The following is a 20,219-nucleotide window of genomic DNA, read 5'->3' as shown; positions in this document are numbered from 1 at the left end:
CACAAAGGGAGACACGAGTCGCACCCTTCAAGGGAAAGTTGAGGGCACTTGGAGAAACCCAGTCTTGGACTAGCTTTCTGATGTTCTCCCGTGGCTTCAAAGCCATGGCGGGCCCCACCCTGCCAGTCTGCTCTTAGCGCGCGGCTCCCTGCCCCACCGACGATGCCACCCGTTAAGGCTGAGCTATCGGCTTCTCTCCGAGACGCCTCTGTGTTTCCCCCCAGTGCAGCTGCAGAGATCCTCCTCTCCGCAGCGACTCGTCCCGTGTGGCAAGCCGCCGAAGGACGGAGCTTGTGCCCACGGGGTGAAGGAGCTCTGCAATCTGTGCTTCCATTCAAAAGGTGAGGAAACTCTTCTGAGTCATATCTATAGGCCAAGTGAGGTTAATTCACCAATATGGGTGATCACTCTGAACCCTAATGATGACAGCTATTTCAATGGAGCTATTATTGACTAATCACTGCCAATTATCAGACACATCCATCTGTTCTGCAATTATGGGCATATGTCATGGGCATATTCTCTTCTCCTAACCCATCCAGCTAAGAACAGTGCCCAGGAGTCCTGGCTCCCAGCAAACTGCTGTACCCATCCACCCACTCCTCGCACCCCCCCACCCCAGCTCTCCCAACCTGATGCAACATGGGGCATTTCCACTGAGTGTCTCGTGGCCGCTGTGACTGAATACTCACGTAGATCATGATCGTGGCTATTCTGTTCCCCGATTTCATCCTGTACAGGGGGCTCTTCCGTGACTGCATCAAAAGAGAACAGTGGTTCATTCATGGAGCCAGACTGCTGCATTATTCATCACTGGGTTTAATATTAACAGCGCGGCAGGACGGGGCTCTGAACTCAGCAGCCACCATTGCGAAGCAGCCCAGGCCCAAAGCACCCTATGCCGCAACGAGGGCTGCAGCACGGCTTTCCTGCAATGTTGAGACAGGACCCGGTTAGACAGGACTAGGCCACACAAGCCCCGGGAAAACAAGCAAATACCACATTCCTGCAAATAAAAGACACCCCTTATAGAGCAAGATTTTCCTTCTAAAAACAGCCTGTGTCTTAAATCTGAGTAAACAGAGAGCAAAAAAACCCACAACCCTTGTAGGCTCTCTAATGGTTGCAGCCTTGCAAACGTGTCTGTATGGGCTGTTTTATTTCTGGGTTTTTTTGTAAATTGAGGATCATAAAATGTGGGTGCATCTTAAATGCAAGGGCAGCTTATATATACAAGAATATAATAACTCTGCCTTGGCCCAGCAGGTTCCCATCCCAGCTCTGGCCGCAATTGGGTTTTGAGCATTTTTTTGGTGGAAATCTTTCCAGTGCTCTTTGCATTGAAATGTCATGTTCAAAATCCATTGGCTGGGCAAGCACCAACCAACAAGCATTTTTGGGTAAAACGGTTCAATTCTGGAAAAAACACTCTGATTTTTTATATATACCAAATTCAAAGCCACATGTTTTTCCCCCAAATAAATTTCTGTTTCCAGAAATGTCAGCCTTTCAATGCAAATCCCTGTGACTACGCGAAATCCGAGGGATGCCAAGTGCAAGGAAGGCATTCACAGGATAAGGCAGTAAGGTTGATAGGTTAGTTAAGTTGACATCACATGTGTGTCTAAGGTTTTTTATTCTAGTTAAAAGCAGAGGGGTTACAGATGCACTGCCTACTTTCTCCTTTAACTGGTCTAATGGAATTAGGAGAATCATCATTTGCGGAGGACGGTGGGATTTGAAGGGGGAAGGAAGAGGTGAGGCGTGCAGGACAAGGGCTTTCCAGGTGTGGGGAATAGCAAGATGCTTGTGAGTGGTAGGAACACGAGGTTTTGGGAGAAGGCAAAGCAGCCAGGATAAGGAAGCAATATGTCTTGCTCACAGCTTGGGGAAGGGAAGTTTTCCTGACACAACCGAAAATGCACCTCTCTCAAATCTCAAGAGCCTCAAAAGTCATTAGAGCCAGGTCCAAAGTGATGCTAGGTGGGAAACCTATGGGCTCCAGGATGTAAAGGCACCCAGCACCTTGCAGAGTTGGGACCTATAACTTTATTGCACGAGGATGCCCAGCTGTGGATCCCTAAAATAGCTTTGCAGACCTACATGGTGCGTATATCTGGTTATGCAGTGACCCGGCTGTTTCCAGCGCACATCATCAGGGGGTGTTTGGAAAGTCTTTGTTCACCCCCAAAATGCTTTCAATTAAACAAATTCACCTGGATCTCCCCATGCCAGAGAAAAGCCTTTAGGTCTCCAGTGCTGGGGCTGGCAGGGTCATTCACAAGCTTAATGAGTTCATAGGTGGAAGTCCTGCCTCAAGCCACCCTGACTGAGCTTGGGTTGGAGCGGAGGGACCACAGCTCGTCTCGTCCTTTGTCACACAGAGACGTGACGGACCCTGGACTCCCAGTAAAGCACTTTTCAAATCAAGTGGGACGGAAATGGCACCTGCATCCTGTGGCATAAGCAGTAAACACCCCTAGACCCGTGTTGGCTCCTAGGACCTTGTGACACGGTGCTGGAGGCCCAATCCGATGCCAACCAAAGCCAATGGAAAGGCTCCTGCTGAGGTCCTGGGACCCTGCAAGAGGCCCACTCGGAGGCTGTGGTCCGTGGCCGGCGGTGCTGTTACTTACAGTGGCGTGGTCGAAGTGCGGCTCATATTGTCCACCGATCCCGTAGTTCACCACTTGGAGGTACTCGGCATATGGGGGCCGAATGTCCAAGCCGGTCACAGCCGCGATCCTCCGGTCCAAGGACACGATCACCGGGTCAACAGTCCCCTTCAGCCAGGCGCTGCAAGGCACAGAGACCACCTAGTATCTGGTATCAAGCACCTGAGTCCTGTGGAGCAAGGATCTGCCCACGTGTTTGGAAAGCATGGCGGGGTCTGGGCTATTACCCTCAATACTGCATGGTTAGGTAAACTGAGGCACATATCTTTAAGTCCCTACCTGCCTCCCAAACTCCAGCCCGGAAGGCTGCACCACACAGGCAGAAAGCCTCGGGCTGAGCCAAGAGCAGAGCCCGGGCTCCCCGCCCCTGAAATACTTTTCTCCCTGACTCTAACAGACAGCTGTGGGCTGAGCACCACCCACACCTAAACCAGCTTTTTTGGTGGAAATGTCGTGCCTGGGGCCAAATTGGTCCCAAATTCAAGCGACTGAGCAAAGTTCAATCGTTCCAGTGTGTGCGGTGCTGCCACCGACACGTCTCCTCCTGCCCAGACACTTCAGCCTGGGGCTTCAGGTACTCCCAGGTCCATGGCAGGCCCCAAGCCTGGAGGTCTTGGGGTTCAGGGGCCCCTCATCTTGCTTGCCCCTAGTTATGAAGCCAAAGGAGTAAGCTAGGGGGAAAGCCCAAGAGCAGTCCCCCATCGCCATAAATCATGTAGCCGAGTTCCCTGCATTTGGAGGCATCTGTTGATTCTCAGAGGGGTCAGCCTGCCCGCAGTGCACAGGACAGGGGTCATCCTGCCCACAGTGCCAGGGACAGGAGTCAGGCTGCCCGCAGTGCAAAGGACAGGGTTCATCCTGCCTGCAGTGCCAGGGACAGGGGTCAGGCTGCCCGCAGTGCAAAGGACAGAGTTCATCCTGCCCGCAGTGCCAGGGACAGGGGTCAGCCTGCCCACAGTGCAAAGGACAGGGGTCAGGCTGCCTGCAGTGCAGGGGACAGGGGTCATCCTGCCCGCAGTGCCAGGGACAGGGGTCATCGTGCCTGCAGTGCAGGGGACAGGGTTCATCCTCTAACCACACCAAGTCATTTTAGTCGCCCACCTTCCCTTCTGGGTGCTGCTTTGAGGAACACCTGTGCTGAGGTGATCACTGTCTTTCCCAGCTAATGCCCTTTCTTCTTTCCTTGGAGCAGTGCGGGTTAAAAGTCCCCCTCACCCCGGCTCGCTCTGGGGTGGGGAATGGAAATCTCTCCTTCAAGGGGGTGTCTGGGGATGAGGTGCTGAGACACAGCATGGAAATATTTGCTGAGTCTGCAAACATAATACTCCACATCCAGAAGCTGGCTGTAACCCTTTCCTGCCCTGCGGAGAGCCTTCAGGGGACTGAACTAAATGACTGTGCAGTAACAACCGTGCAGTCAGCGTCTCATGTCGACGCAGCCAGCGATGCCGAAGTCAAGCAGAAGCAAGACCTGGACTGAGGGCTGGGCCGCACAGTTTTTAGATCAGCACAGTTGGACTCTACACAGGTGCAAATAAGAGGTGGACACACGGCACACAGCCTTATACCAGCGTAACGTACACGGACCTAGTGTAGAATTGCCCTGGGAAAAAATCAGGGGTCAAAGCACCCCGGGGTATGTTACATTGCTGTGTGTGCTGTGTGTCTGCAGCTGCCCCAGGATAGCCAGCTGCTACCCTGGAACAAGCTGGAATTGCAGCTACCCTGGAATAAGCTGCTTGCCTCTTTAGCGGATGAAGTTGGTATCAGTCGTCCTATTGTGGCTGTGTCATATGCCCAGGCCCTGAAGCAAACGGAGTTACACAAACGAGATCTAAACCAGGCTTCCTTGGGTAGGACCTGAAACCCTGGTCTGTAGGACACCACAGAGACCATCATCCTGCCCTTCAGGGGTGCTCCTCTGCTCTGTGTTTGTACAGCACCTTGCACCAGCGGAGCTTGGACTCCAGGGCTTCGTGACCACACCAGTCACAGGCAGCAGTGCAATTGCTTCACTTTGGAAACCCTGGCAAGTCAGGGCAGCGAGGGTTGCAATTCCTGAATGACAGACAGGGCTAATACCTCTTACTGATCCGGTATTCGGCTTTCTGCTGCTTCTCTCCTGAGGCGACCACTGACCTCTGCAGCTGATGGGCAGACAAAGAGAGAGCGTGTAAGAGGCCCGGGACCTGCATGTGGGCGCTGCAGCGGGGGGATCTCCCAGTGCAGCAGCGTGCCTGGATGGACATGTGGATCCCGGCTCTGCAGAGCCAGGCCCAAGCGGTGCCAGGGGCCCAGGAGATGACTGCTGCTGCAACCCTCCCTCCATGGCAGCTCTCGCCGGGTCTGGACTTGGTGGGAGGAGGGGCTGGATCGGAGCTGCAATGTGAATCCTCCTCCCTGGATAAGGGCCAGCCCGTCCAGCACCGTCCTCATGACTCAGCCGTGCGGAGATGGTTCCCACAGACCAGACGCGGAGTGAGGGGGAAGCTGGCCCCGGCGACGTGAGCAATCGCCACAGGCTGAGCCACCGAACCCCATCTTGGCTGGCCTCTCTGCTGAGGACTGCATTCATATTGTGCACACGGGCTAGTCTGCCTCATGACTGCGGCAACGGGTCATCTTCCCTGGTGCGGGGATAGGACGTATGTGCGTCGCTGCAGCGCACGCGGCTGGAGCATGGGGTCAGGCAGACCCACTCCTCTCTCCCTGCCCTGCTAGCCCAGAGGAGAGCGGGTTCACGCTCTGGTCTCAGGCGGGGCATAATGGGAGGCTAACGCCTGGAGCCAGCTGTAAGATGCCCTCAAAAATAGGATCCTTAGTGGTTTTGCCATTGCTGCGAGCGCTCGGGCGCAACGCGCACCCGCCACGTGGGGCTCGCTCAGCAGTGGCCCAGCTCTGTGCCACCCGTTAAGCCCTGCCCCCTCCCACCAGTGCTGCTCTGATCCTTGCCCCCCAGCCGCATACCCGAGTTGGCCCCTGGGGCACCAGAATGAGCTCCAGGTGTGAGAGGCGGTGTCATGGCCAAAAGCCAGGCTAACCCTTCCCTGGCCCTGCCGTCATGCAGGACGGGTGAGGATCCAGAGCCCTGGAATTGGTGGTGGCTGCAGGGCCGGGGAAAGGTTAATTTGGCTCTTGGCAGCAACACCTGACACCTCACCACTTCATTTCAGTGCCCCGATTTTCGAAGCCCCCGAAGCTCCTGCCACACGTAGATCACGTGTGCCACACGTGCCGTGGGGCATGGGGTATAGCCACTCTTGGGCTAAACAAGTTGCTCTGGTTTGGAAAATAGCTGCCATGTGCAGCTCAGACCCTCTTGCTGGGTGCTGGGGTCAAGGGCTGGAGTCCGAAAGCCTGGACGGAGAGCTCAGCTTGCTTGCGGATTTCTTTGGCTCTTAGTTTCTGGCCAGCGCCTGTCCATGTCTGCGTGGATGCTCCTGCTGCCAGGCCACAAATATTTCTACCAGGCAGCTCCCCAGGCTGGTCAGCCACTGCCGGGCTGCTCTAGCCCTTTCCTCCAGGACCGTACAAATCTGTGCACTGGAGCCCGTAGGTTTCTTGTCGGATGAACTCACCCAAGGAGCAGCCAGGTCCTTGATCTTCTCCGCCTCGTCGTCACTGATGAAGCCGTGATACAGGGCGACATAAGGCAGCAGCTGGACAATCTCCCTCTTCGCCGGCTGGAAGATCAGGTACGGGTTGTCATTCGTCTCGTAAGAGCAATAGAGGCTCGGGTTTCGATGCTGGGACGGCTGAAAGAAAAGCAGGCAAGGGGGTGCATGAGGAGACCCCAGCATGCAGGGCTCTGAGCCTCACCTTCTGCATGAGAAAGGGTCCAGACCAGAAGCCAGACATTGTCCGAGTCCCAAAACCAATGGTGCTTTGTTTGCATGGATGTCTCAGGAGCGGGGAGCTTCTCCAGCAGTGCTGGTGGACCAAGAGGCAACATCCCAGGGGACTAGGCATGGGCCATAGATCCACTCACACCTAGGGTGCTGGCTTGAACCTGACCCAGGCTTACAATGACCTCCAGTTGCTACCACAGAGTGGCTACTGGTTGACCTGAGCCTCCATCCATCTGAAATCCATCACTGGCGAGAGACTGAGGAGTCTCCAGCGTGGAGCAGATGACAGGCTACAGCTGAACCCAGACATCAGGCTCCATAAATGGGCCCCGGTCCTCTACAGAGAAGGAGCTGATGATGACAGCCAACGGAGGTTACTTAAACACACGTCTGTCCACACCACAAAACCCACGGCCACAGGCAGCCCACCCTAAGCAGATGGGCTATGGAGAGTCAATCCAGTCATTCAGTCCTAGCCCATGGCTACCCCTTGGCCTCTCGAATCCTTGACTGTTCCCCATCTCTAACTGCCCCCACCTGAAGGCCGGAGCTCCCTACCTGCGACCCCAGGGTCTGGCACAGCTCTTCATAGGTGTCTCTGGTCTGTAGATGGGTCACGTTGGGCCTTTGCAAAACCACCTCTGCCTCAGCCCCGCTGGGATTCTCCACCAGCAGCTTCTCGTACTTCAGGACGTTTCTTGCAACTCGCTTGTTGCTGGGATCTGTCGGGAACAGCCCGGGCATGTTACCCCCTTCCCTTGCTTCTGCCCTGCTGTGACCGGCAGGCTTTAGCAGAACAGGACTCCTTCACTGTGTTGGTCTCTCAGCTTTCTTACAGAGTGCCCTGTGTGGCAGAAAGCCACCTTTGTTTCTCCCCAAAATCTCTGCTCGGTGACAATGTGATTAGGATGGGCCTAGCAAAGGAGACACACCTTTACCCTATCTCTTTAGGTAACCTGAGCTGGCTACAGTCCTGAGGGAGGGGGGAAACCTGCTCCCTCTGCTTATGGGACTGGCATCACCTACCTGGGTGAGGGGCTTCTACCTGGTGGGCTGGAGTCTGCCCGGCAACTAGTGATGTATTTCAAATTGGTGGGCTGACAGCCAACCGGAGCTGGCCTCCACTGGACCAGGTGAATGAGGTCACAGGGGCTATATAAGTTAAGACTGCCCAGGAGGAGGGGGCAGCAGCCATGCGGGGGACTCAGACTTAGAGAGGAGCTTTACCATCTGACACTGGCTCTCTCCCCCATAACTCATGAGCAAGGAACGGCCTGCCTCCAGAGGGGATCTCCAACAGCCTCGGGATGATGCTTGTGAGTAAGCTACTCGAGATCGAGTTAGATATCTAGCTGGCAGTAACTCAGATGCATGATCAAAAGGCTACCCCAGCCAGACGGTTTTGCTCAATGGGATTTCTATGATATTGCTCTATCTTGTACCCTATTTTCACCCTACCCCTGTAATCAATAAAGTTCTCTTTTGTGACCGGTGTAGGAGACTTATTACGGGGTGAGTCTAAATTACGCCTAAGGTCTGCGGACTAAGGGAGACTTTCCTTTTTGACCCCCGACTTGGGGAAGTGCCCCAAGTGCCTGTACTGGGTCGAGTACCCATAGGACTATTAGGCCTGTGTTTCCCCGAGGACACAGGGCTGAGACAGTCCCTTCTCGGGGTGGTGGCAACTTACGTTACCCCCAGGCTAGCGAGTGTACTCCAGGAAGGGGGTCAGCCGGACGCGAGGCGCCCCAGGGAGGCACTTGGAGCCGGGAAGGTGATTGGGCACAGGGAGGTGGGCGGCTCAATGCAGGAGCGCCCCCCACTGGCCCGCCCCACCCTGCACCTCAGGGCCTGGGAATAACTTCCTGCGGGACACAGTAGAGTCTCCATAATGCCTGAAGACTGTCTCTAAAAGCTGTAGTAGGGTTGGCGTGATAGAGCCAGGATGGCCCAGGAAATATATCTGTAAGAGACCTGAGGAAGGGGCAGCCTATGCCTGAAATCTTGTCTACCACCTCTCCCAATCCTACAGCTTGGGGGTTTTTTCATAATATATTTCATGTTCCAGGTCAAATTAACCAAATCATTTCCAAGTCAGATCGCCTGAGCAGAGCTCAATCATTCCAAAAACCGTATCGACTGAGCAGGCAAAAACTCAATCATTGCAAGCACTGTGTATGGTGCTACAACTGGTGAGCATCCTCCATCCCAGACCTATCACTCTGGGACTTCAGATGCTCCCAAATCCATTAGCAGGAATCCTACTTGCAGGCCCAAACCTGGAGGTCTTGGGGTTCAGATGCCCCCAGATAGTACAGGCAAGCATCCTCCATCCCAGACTCTTTAGTATGGGACTTCAGATACTCCCTACACTTGATCTTAGCCTGTCATCTTTTTTAATGGAAAATGTTTTGAGTTCCAAGTTGAATCAGCCAAATCACTTCCAAATCCATGAGTCATTCAAGAACCAAATACGGCCCTACTACTGGCAACCATCCTCCACCCCCGCCTGAGGCTTCAAATGCTTCCAAATCCTTTTGCAGGCAGCCTACGTGCAGGTTCAAGCCCGGAGGGCTGGGGTTCGGATGCCCCTGAGTTTCACTTGCCCTCAGCTGTAGGGCTGCAAAAGCAAGCGAGAGAGGAGTCTCCCATTTCCTTGATCTTAGCCCACTTTTTTGTGTGCAAATTTTATTTATATATATGTGTGTGTGTGTGTGTGTACACACACACACACACACACATATATATAAAACTCCAAAGATCATGCAAAACATGCTTTCTAAAAGTTGTGCATTAGCTCAAATGGGAGTTCTGGCCTTGACACCGGTCTGCCAGGGGGAGGCTTCACAGTGTGCGGTAGGCTGGAGGTTGGACTTGGCAATCACAGGTGGTCCTTCAAGTCCATCATCACGAAGGAACTTCCCAGTTGTCACCATCCCCATGCTAACCGGTGACAACAGGAGACAACTCAGGTTCTCCTGCCCCGGAGATGCTGCTTCGTGCCACCTGAGCTGAAGAGCAACCTCCACCACCACCTCGCAGTGCGGCTTTGGCATACTGGACTGGGTTTTCTTCCAGCCAGCAGCAATCGGGGTGCTCAGGCACATTAGCCGGGGCATCAAAGGGTGTCATAGATGCCGGCACACAATTTCCAGGTGCTTGGAAATGCATTTGGGTAGCAACAAGAACCAGACCTGCAAATGGTTGGGGCTGAGTCCCCAGCCCTGCTTATGACTTCCCCGTGCCCTGAGAATGGATGCTGCCTCCTTCGGGCAGCTCGGGGGTCTCCGGCAACTGCAAACATGCGGGCAGGAGATGCTCTTCTTCCAGCTAGAAGTGTTTTCAGCCTGTATTGCTCTAACTTATACCGGGGACTGGTTCACCTCTGGCTGCCCTTAGGCTTAGGGGACAGGTAGACCCGCCGTTGTCTCCCCACACTCCTTATGCTGAGCTTGGGTATGAGGCAGCTGGGGATCCAGGGGCAGCCTGGAGGTTGCTGATTAAGAAAGAATCACTCTCCTGGACCCGTCCTCTCCACCCCCTCACCCCCTGCACTTGCTCGTCAAACTGGTTTCATCTGTACAAGACCAGGAAGAACTCCATGGGCCATTGGTTACTCATGGCCCGGAGCAGAAGCAGCCTGGGCTGAGATGAACAGGCGCTTTTCATGCAGAGGGACGGCAGAAGCCGCTGACTTCAACAGTGAATCGATAAACAGAATATGAATCAACAGGGTGCACCAGGTGCAGGACCAGGTCAAGGGGAGCGATCCTTCTACTCTACCCGGGCCGGAGCGCTCGGACCAGTTTGGGGCCCTCGCACTTCAAGAAAGATGCGGACGGGTTCGAAAGGCCTGAGCGGAGAGTGACAAAAGTGATTCAAAGTCTGGGAAACAGGACTGAAGAGGAAAGGAGGGAAGATCTGGGAATATTTAGTCCGGGACTGAGGGGGCAGTTGCGAACGTGCAAAAATGTGGACGTCTCTCTTGCTGGGATCCTGTGACCCCAGCTGACTTCCTGCCCCTGGGGCAGGGGGCTGGACTTGATGATGCTTCAGGGTCCCTTCTAGCCCTAATGCCTATGAAACCTGTGAGAATGATTGTTAGAAAGGGAAGATGGTGATCAGCTGCTCTTGGTGCCCCCGAGGGACAGGGCAAGGAGTCACGGCCAGAAGGGAGATGGAGGCTGGATACTGGGAAGTTATAATGCCTCAAAGGGTGATTTCATGCTGGACCGAGTTGCCTAGGGAGCTCCCTCTCTGGCAGCTGTTTTGTGCAGATGAGGCAGGCGCTTGTCTGGGATGGTTCAGGCAGGGCTGATCCTGCCGTGCCGGACACATACCGTAGAGCAGGAATTCTCTGGAGAGGCTCAAGGCATAAGAGACATTTCCTGCCTGGGAGAAAGAGAGAGAGACCGTGAGAGTCCCTGCCGGGGGACTGGGCTGTGCTGGAGACAGGACCTGTGCTTTCCCTGTTTCCACCAGGAATAAGCAAAATAACCCTTGCGTAGCCAACCAGCCGCTGCAGCAGCAGAGCCAGGGAAGCTGCAGGGATCCCCCGTGACCCCCAGCGACTCTCGGGCCCCGCTTGCTCGGACGAGGGTCATTCAGAGTCAGGTCCAAACCTGGTTCAGGCTCCTTCTGAGTCTTCGGAGCCATGACCCTAACCCAAAGCCTCCCTGGGCCAAGGGGAATGGGCTGACACCTCTCCCGGCATGTGGGCGCATACACAAGAGTGTGGGGCAGGAGGTGCTGGTGGGGAGAATCAACCCTGCTTCCACAGCTGCCTTCGCTGGGGGTTTCCATCAGCTTTAATTTAGGGCTGGACTGTAGAGAAACCCAGCCAGAGACATAAGGGGCTTCTAGTAGCCCCCAAAGCTGGCTAAGCTGGCCACAAAATCACTCCCCCCGATGGGGGTATGACTCCACGTGGGGTCACAGGCCTCAGGGAAATGCTACTGGAAGGGTCGAAGTGGGGTGGTGTGCCCAGAAAGACTGGGTAAGGGCCCCTCGACTACCACCTCTCCTGTGGGGAAAGGGAATTAGCTGGCCTGGGCACCGAGGAACGCATGGAGGGCTTCACAGCTCTGCCAGGTTGTACTGTGCATTTCCCAGCCGACGGCCAAGCGCCAGACTGAGATGTTCGGCCCCAAGGCTCAGCGTTCACGTGACTCCGCATGGACGAGGGCAGCAGGCTCTGCGTGGGGAACTGCACCTTGCAGCGGCTCGGGCGGGGGCCAGCTGGAGCTGGCTGTTCAGGCGTGTGGGGGCCTTGCTAATCAGCGAGGTCTCCGAGGGACCCTGGGGAGGGGCAGCTGGGTCCAGGCTTCCAGCTCAGCCGGACCTGAGGAGCTGGGGCAGGTGGCACTTGGGGCTTACCATGAAATAGGAAAAAGCCAGGTGGTCCAGGGCATCCTCGAGGCTCCCTTCGTCCTCCGTGTGCCAGCTGCCGTAGGAGACGCGGAAGAGGCTGACGGCTTCCTCCAGCCAAGCGATCGAGTGGTAGTAATCGCCCATGTCGTAGGCTACCTGCGGGCGCCAAAGGAGGTGTCGTGTCTGCCCCGAGCTGCTGAGTGATGGGGCTGGGGCAGCATCCAGGGCCGTGTCGGCACCAGAAGAGCACCGCTTTGTGAGGGCCGGGGCCACGTTTGCCCCGTGTCTGACTTCACCCTCTCTATCTCGTGTGCGTGCCGGGAGCCACAACTGCGGTCAGCACCCCCTTGGACGCAGCCTACCAGGACACACAGCAAGGGCTGGTGCCTGCCCGGGGAGCTCATGATCTAACAGGTGAGTCCCTCCCGAGAGGCCATGTGGCCCAGTGGGTACAGCACCAGACGGAGGAGATTCGGGGTCTATTCTCAGCTCCGCACTAACCTGCCGGGGGACTGTGGGCAGTCACTTCCCCTCCCCGTGCCTCAGTTTTCTCCATCTGTAAAATGGGGGGGTGACACCCGCCACCTGTGCTGGGGAGTGCTGTAGCAGAACTAGGCACTGGATTGCCATGGGATTGCCATAGCTTTATGGATGGGGGAACAGGGAGGTTAAAGGGTGGCTCCGCAGTGGGGTTGGCATGGCAGCATTACAGCATTTACACTGAAGTTGTCGGACAGAGGGCACAGTGCCGCCCGGAGAAGGGGCCCGAGCCCAGGCCTCCCTTGCGCCAGCTCTGCACCCTCAACCCTGGCTACGTGCACAGGCTCCCTCCAGATCTTCACTCCTTCCTGCCCAGCTTCAGCGGGAGGCAGGGAGGGCACCCTCGGCCCAGCCTGGCTTACACCTGGGCTCTCAGAGCACTCTCCAGGGAGGTGGGAAAGATGGCTCTGGATCCCTGCCGGCTAACAGAGGCCTCCAGCCCAGGCCTCTCACACAGCGAGTGGCCTGGCATCACCTTTTCTGGCCGTGTTTCTGAATTAAAATGGACACAGCTGCTTTTCTTGGTGGGGAGGGGTGGCAGTCTGCATGTGTTGGGTGTGCTCTGAGCTCCGGGACTGGGGCCAGCAGGTGATGCAAGATCCCAGCAGACTTGAACACGAGAGAGGTTCTGCACAGATGCAGGCGGTTCAGGGCATGTGCAACAGTGGGGCTTCGGGCCCTTGGGGGACACTTAGGCACTTTCAGAGCTAGGCTTGAGGACTGCACCCTTGAGCATGTGTCCTTTTGTGGACCTAGGAGTAAGCATGGCTGCCGCCATTCTACAGAAGGGGAAACTGAGGCACCCGGGGATGTCTCTCGCTCAAGTTCACAGAGCAGGGCTGGGAACAAAGCCTTGGTTCCATGCAACCACGTGGGAATTTCAGGATCCAGGGTGCCTCCGAAGAGCCTCTCAGCTGGGTTGAGAGCGCCCAGCTCCACTGCAGACACCCTAACATAGGGCAGGGAGCCCTGAGGTGTGGGACTTGGTACTGGCCTCTCCTCCTTGGTTCCTCCTTTCAGCAGGAGGGCCCACAAATGTGGCATGCACTGACTATGCCCCGGGCCCTGTCATCAAACTGCAGGCGAAGCAGGAACGCTACAGGGTCCCAACACCACCTCCATCCTGGCCCATACAGAAGGGAAAGCAATAGGGATGTAACCCTATGGGGGCAGCATTAAGACTTGGGTGCCAGCCCCATCTGAGTGACTCATCTCAGGCTGCCTTCTGCTACCAATGCACCCTCCAGGACCAACCTCACCGTCGCTGTGCCAGAGGGTTGGGCGCAGGGACGGGAGAAGGCCTCCATGGTGAGGCTCCTGGATCAGGTGGCTGCTCTGTGGTGGGTAGAGCACCGCAGCTATAAAGCTCTTTGCAGTTGTGCGGCTGTAGCAGCATCCATGGTAGAGGCTGGGGAAAGTATTTCAGCTCCCTGCTGCAAACAGCTCAGTCACTGGGGTTTGCACTGAGCAGGAGACTGGGACCTAGGAGACCGGGCTGGGATGTAGGAGACCTGGACTGAGACAGGCAGGCAAGACACACTGAGCAGATGCCGTGGACCAGCTACAAATCATGTTACTGGCCCTTCGGTGCCAAACAGATCCAGACTCTTCCCTCACCCCACTGTGAAAGTCCCTCAATTGTGAAAGTCCCCAGGGGCATTCACAGTGGGAGAGATGGTGGGGAAGGGTCTGTATCTGTTTGGCACTGAAGGGCTAGTAACATGATTTGTAGTTGGTCCATGGCATCTGACCTAACAGACGCCCACGCAGTCATGCGCTGGCTTGGGGAATACAGCCACGTCTAGTGGCTGGCCTTAGTCACAGCTGCAACAAGCCCTTTAGAGCTGATGAAGATGGTTGCGAGTTCGGGCCCTGCTCTCCCTGTGACTCCAGGACCCTGCTACGTGTTCAGATTACACAGGATAAAAACCAGCTGCAGAGTGCATGCCACGTTTGCGTGCTCGTTTTATAACTGGCCGGCTCTTCTGATGGCTGGAGAGGCATTTTTATTGTGCGACAGTTGCTTTGCACGTGTGGCCGGCCTCAATTTATTGCGTGACTCACTAGTTAATTGTGTAATGTGTGTCATGTGCATCGGGGGTGTCAAAATTAGAGCCACCGCTGAATATTTGTCCAGGAAGCAAACTGTCCGGTGTTTCATGCGGATTTGGGCAGGGGTTGGGTGGGCAGGTCCTGTCCCATACATCTCCCTCTAGCAGACCGTGCTTGCTCCCACAGACATCTCCATCCCAGGCACTGCTGTAGCCAGGCTGGGTGACAACCACCCCAGGGCCAAAGCGCTGGTCCTCACCTTGCCGATGTGGAAACAGTCATCAGCAGAGAGCGAGAATCGCTGCCTGGGGTGGTAGAGGTCGGCAAGACCGGAGGCGCCGTCTCTCCGAAACACGCCCTTCACCAGCCCCTTGACGCTCAGCGCGTAGACGTCCTGCAGCCTCATGAGGGCCCGTGCCGCCCCCTCCAGGTCCTCGAACACGGGCAGGTCCTTCTCCACTTGCCGGTAGTCCTTCTTGAGCTCTGCGGGGTCAAGGACGGGGTTGGAGGAGTCAGAGATGGCTGGCGAGAACAGGAAACCACCACCGGGAGGAAGGCTCGTACTGGCCTGAGCTGGCACGGGAGCCAGGACCCTCCCAGGGGAAAGGGGTCGAATGATAGTTCAGTGCCAAAAAGAGAGGCAGGGCTTTTCTTGTTTGCCCACCTGTAAGACCACTCTCCCCCCCCAGGTACATGGGCAGGTGTCCCCTGCTCTCACTCCTCTCCACCCCCACAGTCTCTCCCTCTGCTGACTTCCCTTTTCTTCTCATGTTTTTCCTCTTTGCTAGTTGCTTGCCCTCAACTTCAGGAGTATTTTGAGGGCGTAAGCATGACTGCCCCCATTCTACAGAAGGGGAAACTGAGGCACCCGAGGGGCTGTCTCTTGCTCAGGTTCACAGAGCAGGGCTGGGAACTGAGCCGGGGTCCCCTGCAGCCACATGGGAAATTCAGGATCCTGAGAGGTCATGGGCAGTGAGGGTGGGCAGGGAGCTCAGGAGGTCACATCTAGTCCAATGCCCTGCTCCGAGCAGGACCAGCTCCAATTACATCCTCCCCTCAGCCTGCAGCATCCCCTCCCCTGTTCAGCCCTTCCCTCCCTCCTCATCCCAACATCTATGCCCCCTTGACACCTGCTGTGGCCTTGGCCCCACACCTCGGGGCACCCCGTACTCATGTGTGGAGCTAGCCACGAGTGAGACATGGTCACCGCAGCAAACCACCCCCCCCCGGCCCCCGGTCCTTACCTTGCATATTCTCACTGGCCTCCATGCTGTTCACCACGTTCAGCCAGTCCGACTGCAGCCGCTTGATCAGAGCGTAGGCTAGCAGCGGGTTGACCACGGAGGCCCCGGCTTCTTGGTGCAGCGCTTGAACCTTGTTGTAAAACCTGGAAGGCGGGGACAGGGCACACCTTTCAGCGCGGATGCTCGGCGCATCGAGGCGGGTGCAGCAATGGGATGGGGGTACGGGGTTGAGGAACCCTTCTGGCAGCAGCATCTAGATGTGCCAGGGTGCAATCGCTCCAGTGAAGCACGGGGAGCTCCAGCACAGACTGGACAAGGCTCCGGGGACGCAGCGGGACGACGCTGTATCAAGCGGCGGGGCAAACTCACTTCCCTGAGGACCTTCACTCCCTCGCCTGAGTCGTGATCGTGCTCATTGGGAAATTCAGGGATGGGAAGAATGGTTATATCCTGCGGTTCATATGAAGGCATGGATTCGCCTCAAAACTGAGTTGCCTTTGGTCATGCACGGGGATTCTCCCGAATTCGGTTTAGTCTCTTTCTGTAGCTAGTGTGAAGCTGTGTCCAGGTGTGTCATGTGTATGCCCGTACGTATGACAGTCCTTTAATGATTTCGTGATGTGACTGGCAGTCAGGCAGTTAGTGCACACCCCCAGGAGACCTCCAGCTGGTATGCCTCCTGGGCCAGGCAGGGTGGCAGCGATGGGCATTCACAAACCAACTGCCGGTCCCATTCACAGAAGGTCAAATTTGCTCCTTGTATAGATTGAAACAGTGGCTAAGTAAAGGGGCCCTGCACTTCAGTGAGTCCTAGCCGAAGGACAAGAAAAGCATACCTGCATAATACCCTCCCCCTGCCACCCCCGCCCATCTCTCACCCACTGACTCCTCAATTTACATCTTCACTGATGGCCTTTCTTGCACGCACACCAGCCTCTGGCTTCTGTACTAGTCCTCCCATTCAGGGACAGCAGACACACCAACTGCAGATGCTTCCTCAGCCTGATGAAGGGTTTTTAAACCCAAAAGCTTGCTAAGAAATGTTTTTCCAACTATTTAAGTTGGTCTAATAGAAGATATGAGATTAACCCAAAGAACCTTGTCAGCCTGTGTCCTTAGACCGACACAGCTACAACCTGCACCCCTGGGTCTGCATGATATTCATTCTCTCCAGAAACAAAAGAGACGTTTGGAAGGTATAAAGCTTGTGCCTGAAGAGAGGAGGGTGCTCAGGATAATCCCTAGGGAAGAGGGATACTTTTGGGGCTTCAGCTTCTGAGCTAGTAACAAACATGCTAACTGCTGAACTTGGAGGATCCATCTTGGGAGAGCGGAGGGGCTCTGTGAGCTGGCAGGGTGCTAGCTAAGAAAAGCCATCTCCAGGGAAATGGCTGGTGACAAGGGATAACTGGAGATATTTGTATCTAGAGAAGCAGGGTGAGGTCTCGTATTTTTGCCTTTTTGCTTTTTGCACATCTGCCTCTCAAACGATAGTTGCTTTTGCCTGTATGATTTTGCTCTGCTGGAATAAAGCCTTTGTCCTGTTTTGCTTTCCTGACCATGTCTGAGGCCAGCATGACTGCAAGGTGCTTGGTGCTTCAGGCCCTCCTCTTCCTCAGAAGGGGGGACCTTGTTTCCTGCTTTGAAGACCCTGGGTGATACCCCAAAGAGTGGCGGAGCTGCCTCCTTTGGAGCTGTGGCGGTCGGGACTGGACTGGGAGAGACCAAGACTGGCTAGAGGTGAGGAGCCACCCCAGGAGCAAAAGTTAGTGGCTGTCCTGGACACACAGAGAACAGAGGGGAGAAGTCTGGCCGTTCGTAGTTGCAAGGGCTGGCGCTAGTGCCGGCCTCGCACACCCATGCCAGCCCCCACCGTGGCACAGCTGCTGCATGGGTGTCTCTTCAGATGCTCCCTCCTGCTCAGGTCCTCGGCTGCTGAGCAAGGAAGAAAAGCAATAAAACACTAAGCGGAGCCAAACCCGTCTGAATCATTCCAGATGTTGGTCATGCGTAGGGAATTATTTTCCAATGAGCTCATGATTGGCCTCCTAAACGCAATTCCAGCTCCCAAGGTTACATTGCTGTGCAGTAAATGCCTCTGTACCAGGAGCCACAAGTTCAACCTCCAGCCTGCCCCTTCTGTGAGCAGTGACAGCTGGAGAGGGCGATGCAGCCCGCCAGACGGGCCCAAACTTCTCCCCCAACTCTTCTCAAACCCTGGGCTGGTGCCAAATCTGTCCATGGAGCTGGGTACGTGGCTCATGCAGCGGAGCTGGTACGTGGGTCTTTGCAATGGGAGGAACCGGCACTCCAGCTCTGATTCTGCTTTCCAAAACTCTGCATGGGTGGATCCAATTTGGGTGGCTCGAGTCCCTCTCTAACCAAATGCCGTTGAGCCACATGTAGTTCATTTACTGAGCTCTCCCTCTTGCTCTTGTTACGGCAGGCGTGTCTGAGCAGCTCTGGCCCCGTTTGAGCAGGCTTTGTACGTATACCGCAGACAATATGAGTTGCCATGCCATGCTCTCCCCCCGCGTACACCAATGAGCAACCAAGGCACAGAGGCCAAGGTCACATAGAGAAGTTGGAAGCTGAACCCACATGTGCTTGTATCCCAACCTGCACCTTGGCCACGGGAACATCCTGCCTTGACGAGAAGGCAGGTAAGCTCTCCCAGCAGAGACCTCTTGCCGCGACACCCCCCAAGAGAGATGCCAGGCATGCGCTGCACAGAAGGAGTCCCGGTGCCAGATGTCACTGAGTAACCCGCTCCCTGCGTCGCAGTCAGGTATGCCATGGGAGAGTTGCACCGTGTTGACGAGTGACCTAAGCATCCCAAACAAAGCGTGGGGACGGCTGGACCCATGCAGAGGCATAGCACCATACAATCGACATCAGAGACGTGCTACCCCTGCTCTTTGCAGATCCATTCGCAGCATCTGCTGGGGTCAGCTGTTGCTCACAAAACCAGTTAGTCTCTACCCTGCCACCTCGCCCTGCCTTCTGCCTACTCTTCTGGCGTGAGCCTTATGCTTCCAGAGCAGACTGGCAGGGAGATAGTAGACTGAGCCCGTCCTGCTCAAACCGCACTTTGGTTTTTTTAAAGGAAGCGGTTTTGTGTCCCAAGCCAAATCAATTCCAAATCCATGAGTTATTTGAGAAAACAAGGGGTCCTACTACTGCAAACGTCCTTCACCCCCACCTGGGGCTTCAGCTGTTTCCAAATCATTTGGTGGGCATCCTACATGCAGGCCCAAGCCCGGAGGCTTGGGGTTCGGATGCCCCGATTTTGCTTGCCCTCAGCCATGCGGCTGCAGGAACAAATGAGGGAGGAGTCTCCCAGTTCCCTAAAGTGGGCATAAAGCCCAAATCTTCCCACTGGACATGAAAGAGGAAGGGTAACTATACATTGCCTCTGCCCGGGTACCAACCCATGCCAGAACAGGGGTTATCCCCTGCCAGGAATAAATACTCACGGCGCTCCTTCCAGTGGTGCTCATCACTCTCCTGGATGGGGGCACCTACTTTCCACCTACCTTGTACTTCAGGTGCCCGAGATCGGCGGTTGAGATCTTGAGGATGCCAGGTCTTAGAGCATCCTCAATGCCAGGGAATCACTTCTCCATCCAGAGGCAAATCTGTTGTCAGAGCCCAGCAGTCGCAGGCCACTCGCGTACAAGTGACTGCCTGAGACCCTTGCTCAGGACAGCTCCCGCTGGAGAAGAGTCCTGACCTCTTTGCTCCGTTATTACAGGTGCTAAAGCAGCGGCAGCAGCCAACAGCCCCATCGCAAACCGGACCATGCAGTGCCCCTGCACTGATCTGCACCAGCCGAGGGCGCGAATGCCTTTGGGAAGAGCCACCGGCTCACGGGAAGCCAGCACGAGTCTCACAGTGGTTTCCTCAAAGCCCCAGCGCCCGGAGTCAGAGGATCACGAGGTTTTGCAAGCAGCACTTTTCAGCCTCCCTGGCGGCAGAGCAAATCTGAAGCATGCGTCCCCCTGGCACTTGCGGTACAAAGAGCCCAACCGCACGGTCTTTAACACAGCCTCGGGGTTTCTGAGCCCCTGTGCCTCGGGGAGAAGATCCAGGGAGGCAGGGATGAGGTGTTTGGCCCTCAACATCAGCTCTCGCCCTGATCTGCAATGCGCTTGGGGTTCACTTTCTCTTCCTGTTGAGACTGATGCTTCTCACACCGACTGTGCTTGCCATCAGCTGCTCCGGTACCTCTGCCCGCAGAGCTGGCCCCACCGCTGGGTGCTTTGCTATTTCAGACCCCAGCTCTGCCCCGTGAGGCCCGAGTGCGTTTCCCAGAGGCCCAAGCTTGCCCCACAGCCCTGCAAAGCCCAACTCCATCACCACCAAGTGCGTGCGGAGAACTCGTCCCTTAACAAAATGCATTTTCCGCCAGACCTGCTTTTGTTTCCAGCTGTGTCCAACAGTTCCCCTCCCAGCACAGGAAACCACTGTGAAGCTGAAACGCTGCGTTG

At 55.8% G+C, this 20,219-nt stretch overlaps 1 protein-coding gene across 1 annotated transcript in view; it reads right to left on the bottom strand.

Annotated features, from left to right (window-relative positions):
* The window catches only part of P4HA3 (prolyl 4-hydroxylase subunit alpha 3), a 48,094-nt gene that overhangs the window by 21,073 nt on the left and 6,802 nt on the right, over positions 1-20,219 (bottom strand). Inside the window, exons 2-10 of the mRNA XM_019517726.1 lie at positions 15,730-15,872; positions 14,745-14,968; positions 11,900-12,049; positions 10,864-10,915; positions 7,082-7,245; positions 6,254-6,430; positions 4,758-4,822; positions 2,637-2,796; positions 693-755 (exon numbers count right to left, since the gene is read on the bottom strand). Of these exons, the coding sequence (XP_019373271.1) occupies positions 693-755; positions 2,637-2,796; positions 4,758-4,822; positions 6,254-6,430; positions 7,082-7,245; positions 10,864-10,915; positions 11,900-12,049; positions 14,745-14,968; positions 15,730-15,872 (1,198 nt within the window). The remainder of the gene's footprint in view (positions 1-692; positions 756-2,636; positions 2,797-4,757; positions 4,823-6,253; positions 6,431-7,081; positions 7,246-10,863; positions 10,916-11,899; positions 12,050-14,744; positions 14,969-15,729; positions 15,873-20,219) is intronic.

This window comes from Gavialis gangeticus, unplaced genomic scaffold (assembly GCF_001723915.1).
Source record: "Gavialis gangeticus isolate Ggan-Ray unplaced genomic scaffold, GavGan_comp1, whole genome shotgun sequence".
NCBI lineage: Eukaryota > Metazoa > Chordata > Crocodylia > Gavialidae > Gavialis > Gavialis gangeticus.
This window is presented reverse-complemented; position numbering and strand designations above follow the sequence as displayed.